Source organism: Ciconia boyciana, unplaced genomic scaffold (assembly GCF_034638445.1).
Source record: "Ciconia boyciana unplaced genomic scaffold, ASM3463844v1 HiC_scaffold_55, whole genome shotgun sequence".
NCBI classification, from domain to species: Eukaryota; Metazoa; Chordata; class Aves; order Ciconiiformes; family Ciconiidae; genus Ciconia; species Ciconia boyciana.
In genome coordinates, this window is record NW_027328423.1 from 29,575 (window position 1) to 52,367 (window position 22,793).

At 61.0% G+C, this 22,793-nt stretch overlaps 5 protein-coding genes across 5 annotated transcripts; all 5 read left to right on the plus strand.

Annotated features, from left to right (window-relative positions):
• The first annotated feature begins 2,855 nt into the window (after nucleotides 1-2,855).
• Nucleotides 2,856-4,266, plus strand: LOC140645962 (feather keratin 1-like). Its single transcript, XM_072849405.1, has 3 exons — nucleotides 2,856-2,899; nucleotides 3,659-3,709; nucleotides 3,927-4,266. Exons 1-3 carry the CDS (start codon nucleotides 2,856-2,858, stop codon nucleotides 4,264-4,266), a joined length of 435 nt encoding a protein of 144 aa, XP_072705506.1.
• A 2,912-nt stretch (nucleotides 4,267-7,178) lies between these two features.
• On the plus strand, nucleotides 7,179-8,587 carry LOC140645961 (feather keratin 1-like). The gene is made up of 3 exons (XM_072849404.1): nucleotides 7,179-7,222; nucleotides 7,980-8,030; nucleotides 8,248-8,587. Exons 1-3 carry the CDS (start codon nucleotides 7,179-7,181, stop codon nucleotides 8,585-8,587), a joined length of 435 nt encoding a protein of 144 aa, XP_072705505.1.
• A 2,910-nt stretch (nucleotides 8,588-11,497) lies between these two features.
• Nucleotides 11,498-12,910, plus strand: LOC140645960 (feather keratin 1-like). The gene is made up of 3 exons (XM_072849403.1): nucleotides 11,498-11,541; nucleotides 12,301-12,351; nucleotides 12,571-12,910. The coding sequence occupies exons 1-3, from the start codon at nucleotides 11,498-11,500 to the stop codon at nucleotides 12,908-12,910; spliced, it is 435 nt and encodes a 144-aa protein (XP_072705504.1).
• A 2,912-nt stretch (nucleotides 12,911-15,822) lies between these two features.
• On the plus strand, nucleotides 15,823-17,234 carry LOC140645967 (feather keratin 1-like). Its single transcript, XM_072849410.1, has 3 exons — nucleotides 15,823-15,866; nucleotides 16,625-16,675; nucleotides 16,895-17,234. The coding sequence occupies exons 1-3, from the start codon at nucleotides 15,823-15,825 to the stop codon at nucleotides 17,232-17,234; spliced, it is 435 nt and encodes a 144-aa protein (XP_072705511.1).
• A 2,913-nt stretch (nucleotides 17,235-20,147) lies between these two features.
• Nucleotides 20,148-21,566, plus strand: LOC140645958 (feather keratin 1-like). The gene is made up of 3 exons (XM_072849401.1): nucleotides 20,148-20,191; nucleotides 20,950-21,000; nucleotides 21,221-21,566. Exons 1-3 carry the CDS (start codon nucleotides 20,148-20,150, stop codon nucleotides 21,564-21,566), a joined length of 441 nt encoding a protein of 146 aa, XP_072705502.1.
• Nucleotides 21,567-22,793: the final 1,227 nt, after the last annotated feature.

Below are 22,793 nucleotides of genomic sequence, written 5' to 3' on the forward strand. Positions count from 1 at the left end.
GCACGGCATGGATTGACCACGCACTTCCAGGCCCTGCCTGGCACCTGGAGCGGGCATCCACGGCTCCTCCTCTCAAGGCACAAAGCAAGCAGGGAAGGGGCCAGCCCGGAAACATGGCCCATCAACCTCCTCCGCTTCTCCCACTTCCTTCTTTCCAGCGCCCCTTCTGCTCTCTCCAGTACTCTCTGCTCCAACCACCTCCTCACAAGCCCAAGACCAACAGGGACCCACGGTGGGACACTCCCAACAGAGGAAGCAAGACCTCGGTGCTCCGCAGAAAGCTACTGCGCACAAGGCACCTTGCCTCTTGCTCGCCCTACTTGCACCTCACACCGCCTCCCTTCCACTGGCCGCTCCTGCCTTTTCACTGCTGGTTTTCTCCCAATAAAGTTCTCCTGCATCCCAGCCTCGCACGCCTCCTCTTCCTTTCTTCTCCCAAGCCTCTTCCAGCCTCACGCGCCACCAAGCCAGGGCTAAAGAGCCCATCGGGATAGCTGCAAAAGGGCCACAAGACCTCTCTTACCAAGTACCTCCCCAGCAACAACACCCACTGCCACCCAGGGGCTTCCAGGCCCCGACACAACCCCTTCACTTGCCCAAACAAAGCCTTGCATACCTTACTGCACTTCGAAACAAGCCTCTGATGCAAGCTCCCCTGACAGCACACACCTCGCCAACTCTTTTCCTCAGCACCACTATCTCCCATCACAGCAAGCAGAATCACACCAAACAGAATCACCGACTGCGCAAGGAACCCCCACAGATCAGCTACTTCAATCCAACCTGCTCAAGCAGGCCGTCCACGACCACGTCTCGTCACCTTTTCAATAGAGCCAGGGATGGACACTCCAACGCCTCTCTCGCAAACCACTGCCGCTCTTTGACCACCCTCACACTGAAAAAGGCTTGCCTTCTCTTCCAAGGAAATGCCACGTCTTTGCAGCTTTCCCCAGTCACACTTGCCCTGCCCGTGGGCACCCACGACAACACTCCGACTCCCCGTCCTCATTCCCTCCCATCCAGCATTTACGCACATTGATGACATCTCCCCGCGCGGCCTTGCCTCCTGGCTCAGAAACCTCCCACCCCTCTCAGCTTCTCCTCCTACGAAGGATGCTCCAGTCCCTTCAGCCTCTTGCTGGCCCTGCGCTCGACCCGCTCCGCTAAGGCCACGTCCTTCTTCCACTGCCGAGCCCTCAGCTGGACACACGACTCCACACGGGGCCTCAGCAGCGCCAAACAGAGACCGAGAGCACCTCCCCGACCTGCTGGCAACGCGCTGCCCAACACTGCCCTGGACGCTCTTGCCCTCTTTTGACCCAAGGCTGCATTGCTGCCTCATACTCAGCTTGTTCTCCACCAGCACTCAGCAAAGCCGTGCTCAGCAAAGCTGCTTTCCACCCTCTCGGCCCCCACCACGGCCTCGGGCCCAGCGCTATTCCTCCCCGCATGCACGACTTTGCATTTCCCCTCCTGAACTTCAGCACATTCCTCTCTGCCCCCATCTCCAGCCTCTCCACATCCCTCTCAATGGTGCCACATCCAGCCCCTGCCTCAGACACTCCTCCACATTCTGCAGCACCTCACAACTTGCTCAGGGGGCACTTCGTCCCACTGCCCACGTCAGTGATGACCGTGTTCAACCCTGCGGGCCCGAGATCAGAGTCCTGGCCTACACCGCTTGAGACTTGCCTCCATCTCGACTTTGGGACACCGATCACAAGCCTCTCGGCCCAGACCTTCAGCCACTTTGCGCTCCACCTCACTCTCCGCTTACGCAACCCATACTTCCTCGCCTTCTCTACGACCACGCGAGGGGAGAAAGCCTCAAAGGCGCTACTACAAGGTCGAGCTAAACACCAGCCACGGCTCTCTCCTCGTCCACAAAGCGAGTCACTTCAACGCAGAAGACACGGAGCTCGACAAGCAACGTTTCCCCTTCCTAAATCCACACTCACAATTCCCCAGCACCTTCTTCTCCTTCCTGGCCTTCGCAGTGCTTTCCAGGACCATTTCCTCCATCGCCTTCCCCGCAAACGACGTCAGCCTAGGCAGCCTCTCATTTACCACATCGTCCTTCCTCATCTTCCTTAACATAGGACCTCAAAGGGCTCTCTTCTAGCCAGCAGAAACTGCGCCCAGGCACCGTGACCATTCCAAGACAACCAACGCCGGCCTCCCAAGCACATCGGCCAGCTCCCTCGACACTCCTGCCTGCAACCCCTCAGGCCCCGGGGACTTACGTACGCCCAGTCGCACAGCACTCCTGCCCACCTCCCTTCATCGTCTTCACCAGCGAGCGCTGCTCGCCTGACAAGCACCCTGCAAACGCTCACCCTGCCTCAACTGCACCAGGCCTCGCCATTCATCAACCCTTCCGCATGCATCCACCACCACCAGGGCCTCCGCTCTGCACCTGCCTGCTGCACGCTCGCCTCCAACTCCCCTTGGCAATCTCCTAATTCTCTTTCAGCCCCTCAGACGCTGCGCACAGAAATGGCCTCACCCCTCACCACTCACCCCAGCTGAACACCACAAAGGCCCTGGCTCACCACCACCTCCCCTGCCTGACGCTCACACTCCCCTCTGCCTCCCGCCACACTCACGGGCTCTCCAGAAACTCCCCTGCCCTTGCACCGTGCCCCATATACAATCACACAGTCATTTGGGTCGCAAAACACCCTCAACATTATCGAGTCCAACCGTGAACCCAACACTACCAAGCCCACCACTAAACCACCGGTAACGTCTCCCTCAGCCGCCTTCTCCTGCAAACTAAACGCCCCACTTCCTTCAAACGCTCCTCACAACTCTTGCTCTCTACATCCTTCCACAGCTTCCTTGCTCTTCTTTGCATGCGTCACGCCACAGCCCAAGCACTGCGTCACGCCACAGCCCAGCAGGCAAACGTGCTGGCCCCACCTAAGGCCAGCGCTACCCAGGGGCCAACACAACACGCTGGGGAGCGGGGCAGGGCTCCCCACATCACAGGCCACGCCACCTCTCAACCAGGGCTGCCGGGACAACGGCCTGCTCTCCCAAGCACCCCTCCTCTGCCTGCTTGCACTGACACCCCCAGGGACAGCACCAAGGGGGCACAAGCCCAAACAGGCACCCTCCCTTCTCCCAGCTACAACCTCACAAGCCACAGAGGCACCAACACACACACAGAGCACACCCAATGGGAAAGGCCAGGCCTAAAGACAGCCGTCGTGACCTGGAAGCAAGGCGGAGACGCACCAAGCGGATGCAAGGGGCAGCCCTTCACGCCCGGCACACCTCCAAAGCCCACACCACCCTTCCAGGCTTACGACGAAACGGGGCCCCTCTGCACAACGCACCCACAAACCACACTACACGACTGCCACGGGATGACCTCACTGACGACACCCCACCTCTCCTACGCTTCGGCACAGTCTGCCCAATGCCCTGACACGCACCTGCCATGCAAATCCTCCCAAATACCTACTCTCACTTAAAAGCTGCCGCCAGGGCCAGATGGACATGTCCTCAAGAGCAGGGCATGACAAGGGAGCGTTGCGGGAAGGAAAACACACCCCACCTCATTGCTTGCCAGCCTCTGGCACGCAAGGGCTGCTTCCTGCAAAACGCTCTCGTGCGCAAAGGCTGTCCCGCCCCTCGGGCACTCGGGGACCAGCATAAAAGCCGGCCCGGCACCTCTCTCCCTCACGCACTTCTCCTCACGCCTTCTCCTCCGCCGTCAACAAGGTGAGCCTCAACACCCTTCCCTCCTACTCCTCCTGACCCACCTGGCCCCCGCAACTTCCAGCACGCTCTGCCCCCAGCCTCAACAGCCCTCACGCCTCCCCACCGCCACGCTCCACACACACCCGCACCAGGCCTCCCTGGACTCCCTCCCCTCCTGCAACACCGCCCCTCGCACCCCCACGCCCCTCCGCTTCCTCAACGCCCTCTCTTCCAGGGCCCCTCCGCACCACACACATGGCCTGCTACGACCTCTGCCGCCCCTGCGGACCCACCCCGCTGGCTAACAGCTGCAACGAGCCCTGCGTCAGGCAGTGCGAGGACTCCCGCGTCGTCATCCAGCCTTCCACCGTCGTGGTCACCCTGCCAGGACCCATCCTCAGCTCCTTCCCACAGAACACCACCGTCGGATCCTCCTCATCCGCTGCCGTGGGCACCGTCCTCAGCTCCCAGGGAGTGCCCGTCTCCTCCGGTGCCTTCGGCTACGGCTTCGGAGGCCTGGGCTGCTTCAGCGGCGCAAGAGGCTGCTACCCCTGCTAAGGGCCCTCGCCACCACGCCTCACACCAACCGCACACGCCCGGCAACCCGCGGCACGGCATGGATTGACCACGCACTTCCAGGCCCTGCCTGGCACCTGGAGCGGGCATCCACGGCTCCTCCTCTCAAGGCACAAAGCAAGCAGGGAAGGGGCCAGCCCGGAAACATGGCCCATCAACCTCCTCCGCTTCTCCCACTTCCTTCTTTCCAGCGCCCCTTCTGCTCTCTCCAGTACTCTCTGCTCCAACCACCTCCTCACAAGCCCAAGACCAACAGGGACCCACGGTGGGACACTCCCAACAGAGGAAGCAAGACCTCGGTGCTCCGCAGAAAGCTACTGCGCACAAGGCACCTTGCCTCTTGCTCGCCCTACTTGCACCTCACACCGCCTCCCTTCCACTGGCCGCTCCTGCCTTTTCACTGCTGGTTTTCTCCCAATAAAGTTCTCCTGCATCCCAGCCTCGCACGCCTCCTCTTCCTTTCTTCTCCCAAGCCTCTTCCAGCCTCACGCGCCACCAAGCCAGGGCTAAAGAGCCCATCGGGATAGCTGCAAAAGGGCCACAAGACCTCTCTTACCAAGTACCTCCCCAGCAACAACACCCACTGCCACCCAGGGGGCTTCCAGGCCCCGACACAACCCCTTCACTTGCCCAAACAAAGCCTTGCATACCTTACTGCACTTCGAAACAAGCCTCTGATGCAAGCTCCCCCTGACAGCACACACCTCGCCAACTCTTTTCCTCAGCACCACTATCTCCCATCACAGCAAGCAGAATCACACCAAACAGAATCACCGACTGCGCAAGGAACCCCCACAGATCAGCTACTTCAATCCAACCTGCTCAAGCAGGCCGTCCACGACCACGTCTCGTCACCTTTTCAATAGAGCCAGGGATGGACACTCCAACGCCTCTCTCGCAAACCACTGCCGCTCTTTGACCACCCTCACACTGAAAAAGGCTTGCCTTCTCTTCCAAGGAAATGCCACGTCTTTGCAGCTTTCCCCAGTCACACTTGCCCTGCCCGTGGGCACCCACGACAACACTCCGACTCCCCCGTCCTCATTCCCTCCCATCCAGCATTTACGCACATTGATGACATCTCCCCGCGCGGCCTTGCCTCCTGGCTCAGAAACCTCCCACCCCTCTCAGCTTCTCCTCCTACGAAGGATGCTCCAGTCCCTTCAGCCTCTTGCTGGCCCTGCGCTCGACCCGCTCCGCTAAGGCCACGTCCTTCTTCCACTGCCGAGCCCTCAGCTGGACACACGACTCCACACGGGGCCTCAGCAGCGCCAAACAGAGACCGAGAGCACCTCCCCGACCTGCTGGCAACGCGCTGCCCAACACTGCCCTGGACGCTCTTGCCCTCTTTTGACCCAAGGCTGCATTGCTGCCTCATACTCAGCTTGTTCTCCACCAGCACTCAGCAAAGCCGTGCTCAGCAAAGCTGCTTTCCACCCTCTCGGCCCCCACCACGGCCTCGGGCCCAGCGCTATTCCTCCCCGCATGCACGACTTTGCATTTCCCCCTCCTGAACTTCAGCACATTCCTCTCTGCCCCCATCTCCAGCCTCTCCACATCCCTCTCAATGGTGCCACATCCAGCCCCTGCCTCAGACACTCCTCCACATTCTGCAGCACCTCACAACTTGCTCAGGGGGCACTTCGTCCCACTGCCCACGTCAGTGATGACCGTGTTCAACCCTGCGGGCCCGAGATCAGAGTCCTGGCCTACACCGCTTGAGACTTGCCTCCATCTCGACTTTGGGACACCGATCACAAGCCTCTCGGCCCAGACCTTCAGCCACTTTGCGCTCCACCTCACTCTCCGCTTACGCAACCCATACTTCCTCGCCTTCTCTACGACCACGCGAGGGGAGAAAGCCTCAAAGGCGCTACTACAAGGTCGAGCTAAACACCAGCCACGGCTCTCTCCTCGTCCACAAAGCGAGTCACTTCAACGCAGAAGACACGGAGCTCGCTCAAGCAACGTTTCCCCTTCCTAAATCCACACTCACAATTCCCCAGCACCTTCTTCTCCTTCCTGGCCTTCGCAGTGCTTTCCAGGACCATTTCCTCCATCGCCTTCCCCGCAAACGACGTCAGCCTAGGCAGCCTCTCATTTACCACATCGTCCTTCCTCATCTTCCTTAACATAGGACCTCAAAGGGCTCTCTTCTAGCCAGCAGAAACTGCGCCCAGGCACCGTGACCATTCCAAGACAACCAACGCCGGCCTCCCAAGCACATCGGCCAGCTCCCTCGACACTCCTGCCTGCAACCCCTCAGGCCCCGGGGACTTACGTACGCCCAGTCGCACAGCACTCCTGCCCACCTCCCTTCATCGTCTTCACCAGCGAGCGCTGCTCGCCTGACAAGCACCCTGCAAACGCTCACCCTGCCTCAACTGCACCAGGCCTCGCCATTCATCAACCCTTCCGCATGCATCCACCACCACCAGGGCCTCCGCTCTGCACCTGCCTGCTGCACGCTCGCCTCCAACTCCCCTTGGCAATCTCCTAATTCTCTTTCAGCCCCTCAGACGCTGCGCACAGAAATGGCCTCACCCCTCACCACTCACCCCAGCTGAACACCACAAAGGCCCTGGCTCACCACCACCTCCCCTGCCTGACGCTCACACTCCCCCTCTGCCTCCCGCCACACTCACGGGCTCTCCAGAAACTCCCCTGCCCTTGCACCGTGCCCCATATACAATCACACAGTCATTTGGGTCGCAAAACACCCTCAACATTATCGAGTCCAACCGTGAACCCAACACTACCAAGCCCACCACTAAACCACCGGTAACGTCTCCCTCAGCCGCCTTCTCCTGCAAACTAAACGCCCCACTTCCTTCAAACGCTCCTCACAACTCTTGCTCTCTACATCCTTCCACAGCTTCCTTGCTCTTCTTTGCATGCGTCACGCCACAGCCCAAGCACTGCGTCACGCCACAGCCCAGCAGGCAAACGTGCTGGCCCCACCTAAGGCCAGCGCTACCCAGGGGCCAACACAACACGCTGGGGAGCGGGGCAGGGCTCCCCACATCACAGGCCACGCCACCTCTCAACCAGGGCTGCCGGGACAACGGCCTGCTCTCCCAAGCACCCCTCCTCTGCCTGCTTGCACTGACACCCCAGGGACAGCACCAAGGGGCACAAGCCCAAACAGGCACCCTCCCTTCTCCCAGCTACAACCTCACAAGCCACAGAGGCACCAACACACACACAGAGCACACCCAATGGGAAAGGCCAGGCCTAAAGACAGCCGTCGTGACCTGGAAGCAAGGCGGAGACGCACCAAGCGGATGCAAGGGGCAGCCCTTCACGCCCGGCACACCTCCAAAGCCCACACCACCCTTCCAGGCTTACGACGAAACGGGGCCCCTCTGCACAACGCACCCACAAACCACACTACACGACTGCCACGGGATGACCTCACTGACGACACCCCACCTCTCCTACGCTTCGGCACAGTCTGCCCAATGCCCTGACACGCACCTGCCATGCAAATCCTCCCAAATACCTACTCTCACTTAAAAGCTGCCGCCAGGGCCAGATGGACATGTCCTCAAGAGCAGGGCATGACAAGGGAGCGTTGCGGGAAGGAAAACACACCCCACCTCATTGCTTGCCAGCCTCTGGCACGCAAGGGCTGCTTCCTGCAAAACGCTCTCGTGCGCAAAGGCTGTCCCGCCCCTCGGGCACTCGGGGACCAGCATAAAAGCCGGCCCGGCACCTCTCTCCCTCACGCACTTCTCCTCACGCCTTCTCCTCCGCCGTCAACAAGGTGAGCCTCAACACCCTTCCCTCCTACTCCTCCTGACCCACCTGGCCCCCGCAACTTCCAGCACGCTCTGCCCCCAGCCTCAACAGCCCTCACGCCTCCCCACCGCCACGCTCCACACACACCCGCACCAGGCCTCCCTGGACTCCCTCCCCTCCTGCAACACCGCCCCTCGCACCCCCACGCCCCTCCGCTTCCTCAACGCCCTCTCTTCCAGGGCCCCTCCGCACCACACACATGGCCTGCTACGACCTCTGCCGCCCCTGCGGACCCACCCCGCTGGCTAACAGCTGCAACGAGCCCTGCGTCAGGCAGTGCGAGGACTCCCGCGTCGTCATCCAGCCTTCCACCGTCGTGGTCACCCTGCCAGGACCCATCCTCAGCTCCTTCCCACAGAACACCACCGTCGGATCCTCCTCATCCGCTGCCGTGGGCACCGTCCTCAGCTCCCAGGGAGTGCCCGTCTCCTCCGGTGCCTTCGGCTACGGCTTCGGAGGCCTGGGCTGCTTCAGCGGCGCAAGAGGCTGCTACCCCTGCTAAGGGCCCTCGCCACCACGCCTCACACCAACCGCACACGCCCGGCAACCCGCGGCACGGCATGGATTGACCACGCACTTCCAGGCCCTGCCTGGCACCTGGAGCGGGCATCCACGGCTCCTCCTCTCAAGGCACAAAGCAAGCAGGGAAGGGGCCAGCCCGGAAACATGGCCCATCAACCTCCTCCGCTTCTCCCACTTCCTTCTTTCCAGCGCCCCTTCTGCTCTCTCCAGTACTCTCTGCTCCAACCACCTCCTCACAAGCCCAAGACCAACAGGGACCCACGGTGGGACACTCCCAACAGAGGAAGCAAGACCTCGGTGCTCCGCAGAAAGCTACTGCGCACAAGGCACCTTGCCTCTTGCTCGCCCTACTTGCACCTCACACCGCCTCCCTTCCACTGGCCGCTCCTGCCTTTTCACTGCTGGTTTTCTCCCAATAAAGTTCTCCTGCATCCCAGCCTCGCACGCCTCCTCTTCCTTTCTTCTCCCAAGCCTCTTCCAGCCTCACGCGCCACCAAGCCAGGGCTAAAGAGCCCATCGGGATAGCTGCAAAAGGGCCACAAGACCTCTCTTACCAAGTACCTCCCCAGCAACAACACCCACTGCCACCCAGGGGCTTCCAGGCCCCGACACAACCCCTTCACTTGCCCAAACAAAGCCTTGCATACCTTACTGCACTTCGAAACAAGCCTCTGATGCAAGCTCCCCCTGACAGCACACACCTCGCCAACTCTTTTCCTCAGCACCACTATCTCCCATCACAGCAAGCAGAATCACACCAAACAGAATCACCGACTGCGCAAGGAACCCCCACAGATCAGCTACTTCAATCCAACCTGCTCAAGCAGGCCGTCCACGACCACGTCTCGTCACCTTTTCAATAGAGCCAGGGATGGACACTCCAACGCCTCTCTCGCAAACCACTGCCGCTCTTTGACCACCCTCACACTGAAAAAGGCTTGCCTTCTCTTCCAAGGAAATGCCACGTCTTTGCAGCTTTCCCCAGTCACACTTGCCCTGCCCGTGGGCACCCACGACAACACTCCGACTCCCCCGTCCTCATTCCCTCCCATCCAGCATTTACGCACATTGATGACATCTCCCCGCGCGGCCTTGCCTCCTGGCTCAGAAACCTCCCACCCCTCTCAGCTTCTCCTCCTACGAAGGATGCTCCAGTCCCTTCAGCCTCTTGCTGGCCCTGCGCTCGACCCGCTCCGCTAAGGCCACGTCCTTCTTCCACTGCCGAGCCCTCAGCTGGACACACGACTCCACACGGGGCCTCAGCAGCGCCAAACAGAGACCGAGAGCACCTCCCCCGACCTGCTGGCAACGCGCTGCCCAACACTGCCCTGGACGCTCTTGCCCTCTTTTGACCCAAGGCTGCATTGCTGCCTCATACTCAGCTTGTTCTCCACCAGCACTCAGCAAAGCCGTGCTCAGCAAAGCTGCTTTCCACCCTCTCGGCCCCCACCACGGCCTCGGGCCCAGCGCTATTCCTCCCCGCATGCACGACTTTGCATTTCCCCCTCCTGAACTTCAGCACATTCCTCTCTGCCCCCATCTCCAGCCTCTCCACATCCCTCTCAATGGTGCCACATCCAGCCCCTGCCTCAGACACTCCTCCACATTCTGCAGCACCTCACAACTTGCTCAGGGGGCACTTCGTCCCACTGCCCACGTCAGTGATGACCGTGTTCAACCCTGCGGGCCCGAGATCAGAGTCCTGGCCTACACCGCTTGAGACTTGCCTCCATCTCGACTTTGGGACACCGATCACAAGCCTCTCGGCCCAGACCTTCAGCCACTTTGCGCTCCACCTCACTCTCCGCTTACGCAACCCATACTTCCTCGCCTTCTCTACGACCACGCGAGGGAGAAAGCCTCAAAGGCGCTACTACAAGGTCGAGCTAAACACCAGCCACGGCTCTCTCCTCGTCCACAAAGCGAGTCACTTCAACGCAGAAGACACGGAGCTCGCTCAAGCAACGTTTCCCCTTCCTAAATCCACACTCACAATTCCCCAGCACCTTCTTCTCCTTCCTGGCCTTCGCAGTGCTTTCCAGGACCATTTCCTCCATCGCCTTCCCCGCAAACGACGTCAGCCTAGGCAGCCTCTCATTTACCACATCGTCCTTCCTCATCTTCCTTAACATAGGACCTCAAAGGGCTCTCTTCTAGCCAGCAGAAACTGCGCCCAGGCACCGTGACCATTCCAAGACAACCAACGCCGGCCTCCCAAGCACATCGGCCAGCTCCCTCGACACTCCTGCCTGCAACCCCTCAGGCCCCGGGACTTACGTACGCCCAGTCGCACAGCACTCCTGCCCACCTCCCTTCATCGTCTTCACCAGCGAGCGCTGCTCGCCTGACAAGCACCCTGCAAACGCTCACCCTGCCTCAACTGCACCAGGCCTCGCCATTCATCAACCCTTCCGCATGCATCCACCACCACCAGGGCCTCCGCTCTGCACCTGCCTGCTGCACGCTCGCCTCCAACTCCCCTTGGCAATCTCCTAATTCTCTTTCAGCCCCTCAGACGCTGCGCACAGAAATGGCCTCACCCCTCACCACTCACCCCAGCTGAACACCACAAAGGCCCTGGCTCACCACCACCTCCCCTGCCTGACGCTCACACTCCCCCTCTGCCTCCCGCCACACTCACGGGCTCTCCAGAAACTCCCCTGCCCTTGCACCGTGCCCCATATACAATCACACAGTCATTTGGGTCGCAAAACACCCTCAACATTATCGAGTCCAACCGTGAACCCAACACTACCAAGCCCACCACTAAACCACCGGTAACGTCTCCCTCAGCCGCCTTCTCCTGCAAACTAAACGCCCCACTTCCTTCAAACGCTCCTCACAACTCTTGCTCTCTACATCCTTCCACAGCTTCCTTGCTCTTCTTTGCATGCGTCACGCCACAGCCCAAGCACTGCGTCACGCCACAGCCCAGCAGGCAAACGTGCTGGCCCCACCTAAGGCCAGCGCTACCCAGGGGCCAACACAACACGCTGGGGAGCGGGGCAGGGCTCCCCACATCACAGGCCACGCCACCTCTCAACCAGGGCTGCCGGGACAACGGCCTGCTCTCCCAAGCACCCCTCCTCTGCCTGCTTGCACTGACACCCCCAGGGACAGCACCAAGGGGGCACAAGCCCAAACAGGCACCCTCCCTTCTCCCAGCTACAACCTCACAAGCCACAGAGGCACCAACACACACACAGAGCACACCCAATGGGAAAGGCCAGGCCTAAAGACAGCCGTCGTGACCTGGAAGCAAGGCGGAGACGCACCAAGCGGATGCAAGGGGCAGCCCTTCACGCCCGGCACACCTCCAAAGCCCACACCACCCTTCCAGGCTTACGACGAAACGGGGCCCCTCTGCACAACGCACCCACAAACCACACTACACGACTGCCACGGGATGACCTCACTGACGACACCCCACCTCTCCTACGCTTCGGCACAGTCTGCCCAATGCCCTGACACGCACCTGCCATGCAAATCCTCCCAAATACCTACTCTCACTTAAAAGCTGCCGCCAGGGCCAGATGGACATGTCCTCAAGAGCAGGGCATGACAAGGGAGCGTTGCGGGAAGGAAAACACACCCCACCTCATTGCTTGCCAGCCTCTGGCACGCAAGGGCTGCTTCCTGCAAAACGCTCTCGTGCGCAAAGGCTGTCCCGCCCCTCGGGCACTCGGGGACCAGCATAAAAGCCGGCCCGGCACCTCTCTCCCTCACGCACTTCTCCTCACGCCTTCTCCTCCGCCGTCAACAAGGTGAGCCTCAACACCCTTCCCCTCCTACTCCTCCTGACCCACCTGGCCCCCGCAACTTCCAGCACGCTCTGCCCCCAGCCTCAACAGCCCTCACGCCTCCCCACCGCCACGCTCCACACACACCCGCACCAGGCCTCCCTGGACTCCCTCCCCCTCCTGCAACACCGCCCCTCGCACCCCCACGCCCCTCCGCTTCCTCAACGCCCTCTCTTCCAGGGCCCCTCCGCACCACACACATGGCCTGCTACGACCTCTGCCGCCCCTGCGGACCCACCCCGCTGGCTAACAGCTGCAACGAGCCCTGCGTCAGGCAGTGCGAGGACTCCCGCGTCGTCATCCAGCCTTCCACCGTCGTGGTCACCCTGCCAGGACCCATCCTCAGCTCCTTCCCACAGAACACCACCGTCGGATCCTCCTCATCCGCTGCCGTGGGCACCGTCCTCAGCTCCCAGGGAGTGCCCGTCTCCTCCGGTGCCTTCGGCTACGGCTTCGGAGGCCTGGGCTGCTTCAGCGGCGCAAGAGGCTGCTACCCCTGCTAAGGGCCCTCGCCACCACGCCTCACACCAACCGCACACGCCCGGCAACCCGCGGCACGGCATGGATTGACCACGCACTTCCAGGCCCTGCCTGGCACCTGGAGCGGGCATCCACGGCTCCTCCTCTCAAGGCACAAAGCAAGCAGGGAAGGGGGCCAGCCCGGAAACATGGCCCATCAACCTCCTCCGCTTCTCCCACTTCCTTCTTTCCAGCGCCCCTTCTGCTCTCTCCAGTACTCTCTGCTCCAACCACCTCCTCACAAGCCCAAGACCAACAGGGACCCACGGTGGGACACTCCCAACAGAGGAAGCAAGACCTCGGTGCTCCGCAAAAAGCTACTGCGCACAAGGCACCTTGCCTCATGCTCGCCCTACTTGCACCTCACACCGCCTCCCTTCCACTGGCCGCTCCTGCCTTTTCACTGCTGGTTTTCTCCCAATAAAGTTCTCCTGCATCCCAGCCTCGCACGCCTCCTCTTCCTTTCTTCTCCCAAGCCTCTTCCAGCCTCACGCGCCACCAAGCCAGGGCTAAAGAGCCCATCGGGATAGCTGCAAAAGGGCCACAAGACCTCTCTTACCAAGTACCTCCCCAGCAACAACACCCACTGCCACCCAGGGGCTTCCAGGCCCCGACACAACCCCTTCACTTGCCCAAACAAAGCCTTGCATACCTTACTGCACTTCGAAACAAGCCTCTGATGCAAGCTCCCCTGACAGCACACACCTCGCCAACTCTTTTCCTCAGCACCACTATCTCCCATCACAGCAAGCAGAATCACACCAAACAGAATCACCGACTGCGCAAGGAACCCCCACAGATCAGCTACTTCAATCCAACCTGCTCAAGCAGGCCGTCCACGACCACGTCTCGTCACCTTTTCAATAGAGCCAGGGATGGACACTCCAACGCCTCTCTCGCAAACCACTGCCGCTCTTTGACCACCCTCACACTGAAAAAGGCTTGCCTTCTCTTCCAAGGAAATGCCACGTCTTTGCAGCTTTCCCCAGTCACACTTGCCCTGCCCGTGGGCACCCACGACAACACTCCGACTCCCCCGTCCTCATTCCCTCCCATCCAGCATTTACGCACATTGATGACATCTCCCCGCGCGGCCTTGCCTCCTGGCTCAGAAACCTCCCACCCCTCTCAGCTTCTCCTCCTACGAAGGATGCTCCAGTCCCTTCAGCCTCTTGCTGGCCCTGCGCTCGACCCGCTCCGCTAAGGCCACGTCCTTCTTCCACTGCCGAGCCCTCAGCTGGACACACGACTCCACACGGGGCCTCAGCAGCGCCAAACAGAGACCGAGAGCACCTCCCCCGACCTGCTGGCAACGCGCTGCCCAACACTGCCCTGGACGCTCTTGCCCTCTTTTGACCCAAGGCTGCATTGCTGCCTCATACTCAGCTTGTTCTCCACCAGCACTCAGCAAAGCCGTGCTCAGCAAAGCTGCTTTCCACCCTCTCGGCCCCCACCACGGCCTCGGGCCCAGCGCTATTCCTCCCCGCATGCACGACTTTGCATTTCCCCTCCTGAACTTCAGCACATTCCTCTCTGCCCCCATCTCCAGCCTCTCCACATCCCTCTCAATGGTGCCACATCCAGCCCCTGCCTCAGACACTCCTCCACATTCTGCAGCACCTCACAACTTGCTCAGGGGGCACTTCGTCCCACTGCCCACGTCAGTGATGACCGTGTTCAACCCTGCGGGCCCGAGATCAGAGTCCTGGCCTACACCGCTTGAGACTTGCCTCCATCTCGACTTTGGGACACCGATCACAAGCCTCTCGGCCCAGACCTTCAGCCACTTTGCGCTCCACCTCACTCTCCGCTTACGCAACCCATACTTCCTCGCCTTCTCTACGACCACGCGAGGGGAGAAAGCCTCAAAGGCGCTACTACAAGGTCGAGCTAAACACCAGCCACGGCTCTCTCCTCGTCCACAAAGCGAGTCACTTCAACGCAGAAGACACGGAGCTCGCTCAAGCAACGTTTCCCCTTCCTAAATCCACACTCACAATTCCCCAGCACCTTCTTCTCCTTCCTGGCCTTCGCAGTGCTTTCCAGGACCATTTCCTCCATCGCCTTCCCCGCAAACGACGTCAGCCTAGGCAGCCTCTCATTTACCACATCGTCCTTCCTCATCTTCCTTAACATAGGACCTCAAAGGGCTCTCTTCTAGCCAGCAGAAACTGCGCCCAGGCACCGTGACCATTCCAAGACAACCAACGCCGGCCTCCCAAGCACATCGGCCAGCTCCCTCGACACTCCTGCCTGCAACCCCTCAGGCCCCGGGGACTTACGTACGCCCAGTCGCACAGCACTCCTGCCCACCTCCCTTCATCGTCTTCACCAGCGAGCGCTGCTCGCCTGACAAGCACCCTGCAAACGCTCACCCTGCCTCAACTGCACCAGGCCTCGCCATTCATCAACCCTTCCGCATGCATCCACCACCACCAGGGCCTCCGCTCTGCACCTGCCTGCTGCACGCTCGCCTCCAACTCCCCTTGGCAATCTCCTAATTCTCTTTCAGCCCCTCAGACGCTGCGCACAGAAATGGCCTCACCCCTCACCACTCACCCCAGCTGAACACCACAAAGGCCCTGGCTCACCACCACCTCCCCTGCCTGACGCTCACACTCCCCCTCTGCCTCCCGCCACACTCACGGGCTCTCCAGAAACTCCCCTGCCCTTGCACCGTGCCCCATATACAATCACACAGTCATTTGGGTCGCAAAACACCCTCAACATTATCGAGTCCAACCGTGAACCCAACACTACCAAGCCCACCACTAAACCACCGGTAACGTCTCCCTCAGCCGCCTTCTCCTGCAAACTAAACGCCCCCACTTCCTTCAAACGCTCCTCACAACTCTTGCTCTCTACATCCTTCCACAGCTTCCTTGCTCTTCTTTGCATGCGTCACGCCACAGCCCAAGCACTGCGTCACGCCACAGCCCAGCAGGCAAACGTGCTGGCCCCACCTAAGGCCAGCGCTACCCAGGGGCCAACACAACACGCTGGGGAGCGGGGCAGGGCTCCCCACATCACAGGCCACGCCACCTCTCAACCAGGGCTGCCGGGACAACGGCCTGCTCTCCCAAGCACCCCTCCTCTGCCTGCTTGCACTGACACCCCCAGGGACAGCACCAAGGGGCACAAGCCCAAACAGGCACCCTCCCTTCTCCCAGCTACAACCTCACAAGCCACAGAGGCACCAACACACACACAGAGCACACCCAATGGGAAAGGCCAGGCCTAAAGACAGCCGTCGTGACCTGGAAGCAAGGCGGAGACGCACCAAGCGGATGCAAGGGGCAGCCCTTCACGCCCGGCACACCTCCAAAGCCCACACCACCCTTCCAGGCTTACGACGAAACGGGGCCCCTCTGCACAACGCACCCACAAACCACACTACACGACTGCCACGGGATGACCTCACTGACGACACCCCACCTCTCCTACGCTTCGGCACAGTCTGCCCAATGCCCTGACACGCACCTGCCATGCAAATCCTCCCAAATACCTACTCTCACTTAAAAGCTGCCGCCAGGGCCAGATGGACATGTCCTCAAGAGCAGGGCATGACAAGGGAGCGTTGCGGGAAGGAAAACACACCCCACCTCATTGCTTGCCAGCCTCTGGCACGCAAGGGCTGCTTCCTGCAAAACGCTCTCGTGCGCAAAGGCTGTCCCGCCCCTCGGGCACTCGGGGACCAGCATAAAAGCCGGCCCGGCACCTCTCTCCCTCACGCACTTCTCCTCACGCCTTCTCCTCCGCCGTCAACAAGGTGAGCCTCAACACCCTTCCCCTCCTACTCCTCCTGACCCACCTGGCCCCCGCAACTTCCAGCACGCTCTGCCCCCAGCCTCAACAGCCCTCACGCCTCCCCACCGCCACGCTCCACACACACCCGCACCAGGCCTCCCTGGACTCCCTCCCCCTCCTGCAACACCGCCCCTCGCACCCCCACGCCCCTCCGCTTCCTCAACGCCCTCTCTTCCAGGGCCCCTCCGCACCACACACATGGCCTGCTACGACCTCTGCCGCCCCTGCGGACCCACCCCGCTGGCTAACAGCTGCAACGAGCCCTGCGTCAGGCAGTGCGAGGACTCCCGCGTCGTCATCCAGCCTTCCACCGTCGTGGTCACCCTGCCAGGACCCATCCTCAGCTCCTTCCCACAGAACACCACCGTCGGATCCTCCTCATCCGCTGCCGTGGGCACCGTCCTCAGCTCCCAGGGAGTGCCCGTCTCCTCCGGTGCCTTCGGCTACGGCTTCGGAGGCCTGGGCTGCTTCAGCGGCGCAAGAGGCTGCTACCCCTGCTAAGGGCCCTCGCCACCACGCCTCACACCAACCGCACACGCCCGGCAACCCGCGGCACGGCATGGATTGACCACGCACTTCCAGGCCCTGCCTGGCACCTGGAGCGGGCATCCACGGCTCCTCCTCTCAAGGCACAAAGCAAGCAGGGAAGGGGGCCAGCCCGGAAACATGGCCCATCAACCTCCTCCGCTTCTCCCACTTCCTTCTTTCCAGCGCCCCTTCTGCTCTCTCCAGTACTCTCTGCTCCAACCACCTCCTCACAAGCCCAAGACCAACAGGGACCCACGGTGGGACACTCCCAACAGAGGAAGCAAGACCTCGGTGCTCCGCAAAAAGCTACTGCGCACAAGGCACCTTGCCTCATGCTCGCCCTACTTGCACCTCACACCGCCTCCCTTCCACTGGCCGCTCCTGCCTTTTCACTGCTGGTTTTCTCCCAATAAAGTTCTCCTGCATCCCAGCCTCGCACGCCTCCTCTTCCTTTCTTCTCCCAAGCCTCTTCCAGCCTCACGCGCCACCAAGCCAGGGCTAAAGAGCCCATCGGGATAGCTGCAAAAGGGCCACAAGACCTCTCTTACCAAGTACCTCCCCAGCAACAACACCCACTGCCACCCAGGGGCTTCCAGGCCCCGACACAACCCCTTCACTTGCCCAAACAAAGCCTTGCATACCTTACTGCACTTCGAAACAAGCCTCTGATGCAAGCTCCCCCTGACAGCACACACCTCGCCAACTCTTTTCCTCAGCACCACTATCTCCCATCACAGCAAGCAGAATCACACCAAACAGAATCACCGACTGCGCAAGGAACCCCCACAGATCAGCTACTTCAATCCAACCTGCTCAAGCAGGCCGTCCACGACCACGTCTCGTCACCTTTTCAATAGAGCCAGGGATGGACACTCCAACGCCTCTCTCGCAAACCACTGCCGCTCTTTGACCACCCTCACACTGAAAAAGGCTTGCCTTCTCTTCCAAGGAAATGCCACGTCTTTGCAGCTTTCCCCAGTCACACTTGCCCTGCCCGTGGGCACCCACGACAACACTCCGACTCCCCCGTCCTCATTCCCTCCCATCCAGCATTTACGCACATTGATGACATCTCCCCGCGCGGCCTTGCCTCCTGGCTCAGAAACCTCCCACCCCTCTCAGCTTCTCCTCCTACGAAGGATGCTCCAGTCCCTTCAGCCTCTTGCTGGCCCTGCGCTCGACCCGCTCCGCTAAGGCCACGTCCTTCTTCCACTGCCGAGCCCTCAGCTGGACACACGACTCCACACGGGGCCTCAGCAGCGCCAAACAGAGACCGAGAGCACCTCCCCCGACCTGCTGGCAACGCGCTGCCCAACACTGCCCTGGACGCTCTTGCCCTCTTTTGACCCAAGGCTGCATTGCTGCCTCATACTCAGCTTGTTCTCCACCAGCACTCAGCAAAGCCGTGCTCAGCAAAGCTGCTTTCCACCCTCTCGGCCCCCACCACGGCCTCGGGCCCAGCGCTATTCCTCCCCGCATGCACGACTTTGCATTTCCCCCTCCTGAACTTCAGCACATTCCTCTCTGCCCCCATCTCCAGCCTCTCCACATCCCTCTCAATGGTGCCACATCCAGCCCCTGCCTCAGACACTCCTCCACATTCTGCAGCACCTCACAACTTGCTCAGGGGGCACTTCGTCCCACTGCCCACGTCAGTGATGACCGTGTTCAACCCTGCGGGCCCGAGATCAGAGTCCTGGCCTACACCGCTTGAGACTTGCCTCCATCTCGACTTTGGGACACCGATCACAAGCCTCTCGGCCCAGACCTTCAGCCACTTTGCGCTCCACCTCACTCTCCGCTTACGCAACCCATACTTCCTCGCCTTCTCTACGACCACGCGAGGGGAGAAAGCCTCAAAGGCGCTACTACAAGGTCGAGCTAAACACCAGCCACGGCTCTCTCCTCGTCCACAAAGCGAGTCACTTCAACGCAGAAGACACGGAGCTCGCTCAAGCAACGTTTCCCCTTCCTAAATCCACACTCACAATTCCCCAGCACCTTCTTCTCCTTCCTGGCCTTCGCAGTGCTTTCCAGGACCATTTCCTCCATCGCCTTCCCCGCAAACGACGTCAGCCTAGGCAGCCTCTCATTTACCACATCGTCCTTCCTCATCTTCCTTAACATAGGACCTCAAAGGGCTCTCTTCTAGCCAGCAGAAACTGCGCCCAGGCACCGTGACCATTCCAAGACAACCAACGCCGGCCTCCCAAGCACATCGGCCAGCTCCCTCGACACTCCTGCCTGCAACCCCTCAGGCCCCGGGGACTTACGTACGCCCAGTCGCACAGCACTCCTGCCCACCTCCCTTCATCGTCTTCACCAGCGACGCCTCCTCGCCTGACAAGCACCCTGCAAACGCTCACCCTGCCTCAACTGCACCAGGCCTCGCCATTCATCAACCCTTCCGCATGCATCCACCACCACCAGGGCCTCCGCTCTGCACCTGCCTGCTGCACGCTCGCCTCCAACTCCCCTTGGCAATCTCCTAATTCTCTTTCAGCCCCTCAGACGCTGCGCACAGAAATGGCCTCACCCCTCACCACTCACCCCAGCTGAACACCACAAAGGCCCTGGCTCACCACCACCTCCCCTGCCTGACGCTCACACTCCCCCTCTGCCTCCCGCCACACTCACGGGCTCTCCAGAAACTCCCCTGCCCTTGCACCGTGCCCCATATACAATCACACAGTCATTTGGGTCGCAAAACACCCTCAACATTATCGAGTCCAACCGTGAACCCAACACTACCAAGCCCACCACTAAACCACCGGTAACGTCTCCCTCAGCCGCCTTCTCCTGCAAACTAAACGCCCCACTTCCTTCAAACGCTCCTCACAACTCTTGCTCTCTACATCCTTCCACAGCTTCCTTGCTCTTCTTTGCATGCGTCACGCCACAGCCCAAGCACTGCGTCACGCCACAGCCCAGCAGGCAAACGTGCTGGCCCCACCTAAGGCCAGCGCTACCCAGGGGCCAACACAACACGCTGGGGAGCGGGGCAGGGCTCCCCACATCACAGGCCACGCCACCTCTCAACCAGGGCTGCCGGGACAACGGCCTGCTCTCCCAAGCACCCCTCCTCTGCCTGCTTGCACTGACACCCCCAGGGACAGCACCAAGGGGCACAAGCCCAAACAGGCACCCTCCCTTCTCCCAGCTACAACCTCACAAGCCACAGAGGCACCAACACACACACAGAGCACACCCAATGGGAAAGGCCAGGCCTAAAGACAGCCGTCGTGACCTGGAAGCAAGGCGGAGACGCACCAAGCGGATGCAAGGGGCAGCCCTTCACGCCCGGCACACCTCCAAAGCCCACACCACCCTTCCAGGCTTACGACGAAACGGGGCCCCTCTGCACAACGCACCCACAAACCACACTACACGACTGCCACGGGATGACCTCACTGACGACACCCCACCTCTCCTACGCTTCGGCACAGTCTGCCCAATGCCCTGACACGCACCTGCCATGCAAATCCTCCCAAATACCTACTCTCACTTAAAAGCTGCCGCCAGGGCCAGATGGACATGTCCTCAAGAGCAGGGCATGACAAGGGAGCGTTGCGGGAAGGAAAACACACCCCACCTCATTGCTTGCCAGCCTCTGGCACGCAAGGGCTGCTTCCTGCAAAACGCTCTCGTGCGCAAAGGCTGTCCCGCCCCTCGGGCACTCGGGGACCAGCATAAAAGCCGGCCCGGCACCTCTCTCCCTCACGCACTTCTCCTCACGCCTTCTCCTCCGCCGTCAACAAGGTGAGCCTCAACACCCTTCCCCTCCTACTCCTCCTGACCCACCTGGCCCCCGCAACTTCCAGCACGCTCTGCCCCCAGCCTCAACAGCCCTCACGCCTCCCCACCGCCACGCTCCACACACACCCGCACCAGGCCTCCCCTGGACTCCCTCCCCCTCCTGCAACACCGCCCCTCGCACCCCCACGCCCCTCCGCTTCCTCAACGCCCTCTCTTCCAGGGCCCCTCCGCACCACACACATGGCCTGCTACGACCTCTGCCGCCCCTGCGGACCCACCCCGCTGGCTAACAGCTGCAACGAGCCCTGCGTCAGGCAGTGCGAGGACTCCCGCGTCGTCATCCAGCCTTCCACCGTCGTGGTCACCCTGCCAGGACCCATCCTCAGCTCCTTCCCACAGAACACCACCGTCGGATCCTCCTCATCCGCTGCCGTGGGCACCGTCCTCAGCTCCCAGGGAGTGCCCGTCTCCTCCGGTGCCTTCGGCTACGGCTACGGCTTCGGAGGCCTGGGCTGCTTCGGCGGCGCAAGAGGCTGCTACCCCTGCTAAGGGCCCTCGCCACCACGCCTCACACCAACCGCACACGCCCGGCAACCCGCGGCACGGCATGGATTGACCACGCACTTCCAGGCCCTGCCTGGCACCTGGAGCGGGCATCCACGGCTCCTCCTCTCAAGGCACAAAGCAAGCAGGGAAGGGGGCCAGCCCGGAAACATGGCCCATCAACCTCCTCCGCTTCTCCCACTTCCTTCTTTCCAGCGCCCCTTCTGCTCTCTCCAGTACTCTCTGCTCCAACCACCTCCTCACAAGCCCAAGACCAACAGGGACCCACGGTGGGACACTCCCAACAGAGGAAGCAAGACCTCGGTGCTCCGCAGAAAGCTACTGCGCACAAGGCACCTTGCCTCTTGCTCGCCCTACTTGCACCTCACACCGCCTCCCTTCCACTGGCCGCTCCTGCCTTTTCACTGCTGGTTTTCTCCCAATAAAGTTCTCCTGCATCCCAGCCTCGCACGCCTCCTCTTCCTTTCTTCTCCCAAGCCTCTTCCAGCCTCACGCGCCACCAAGCCAGGGCTAAAGAGCCCATCGGGATAGCTGCAAAAGGGCCACAAGACCTCTCTTACCAAGTACCTCCCCAGCAACAACACCCACTGCCACCCAGGGGCTTCCAGGCCCCGACACAACCCCTTCACTTGCCCAAACAAAGCCTTGCATACCTTACTGCACTTCGAAACAAGCCTCTGATGCAAGCTCCCCTGACAGCACACACCTCGCCAACTCTTTTCCTCAGCACCACTATCTCCCATCACAGCAAGCAGAATCACACCAAACAGAATCACCGACTGCGCAAGGAACCCCCACAGATCAGCTACTTCAATCCAACCTGCTCAAGCAGGCCGTCCACGACCACGTCTCGTCACCTTTTCAATAGAGCCAGGGATGGACACTCCAACGCCTCTCTCGCAAACCACTGCCGCTCTTTGACCACCCTCACACTGAAAAAGGCTTGCCTTCTCTTCCAAGGAAATGCCACGTCTTTGCAGCTTTCCCCAGTCACACTTGCCCTGCCCGTGGGCACCCACGACAACACTCCGACTCCCCCGTCCTCATTCCCTCCCATCCAGCATTTACGCACATTGATGACATCTCCCCGCGCGGCCTTGCCTCCTGGCTCAGAAACCTCCCACCCCTCTCAGCTTCTCCTCCTACGAAGGATGCTCCAGTCCCTTCAGCCTCTTGCTGGCCCTGCGCTCGACCCGCTCCGCTAAGGCCACG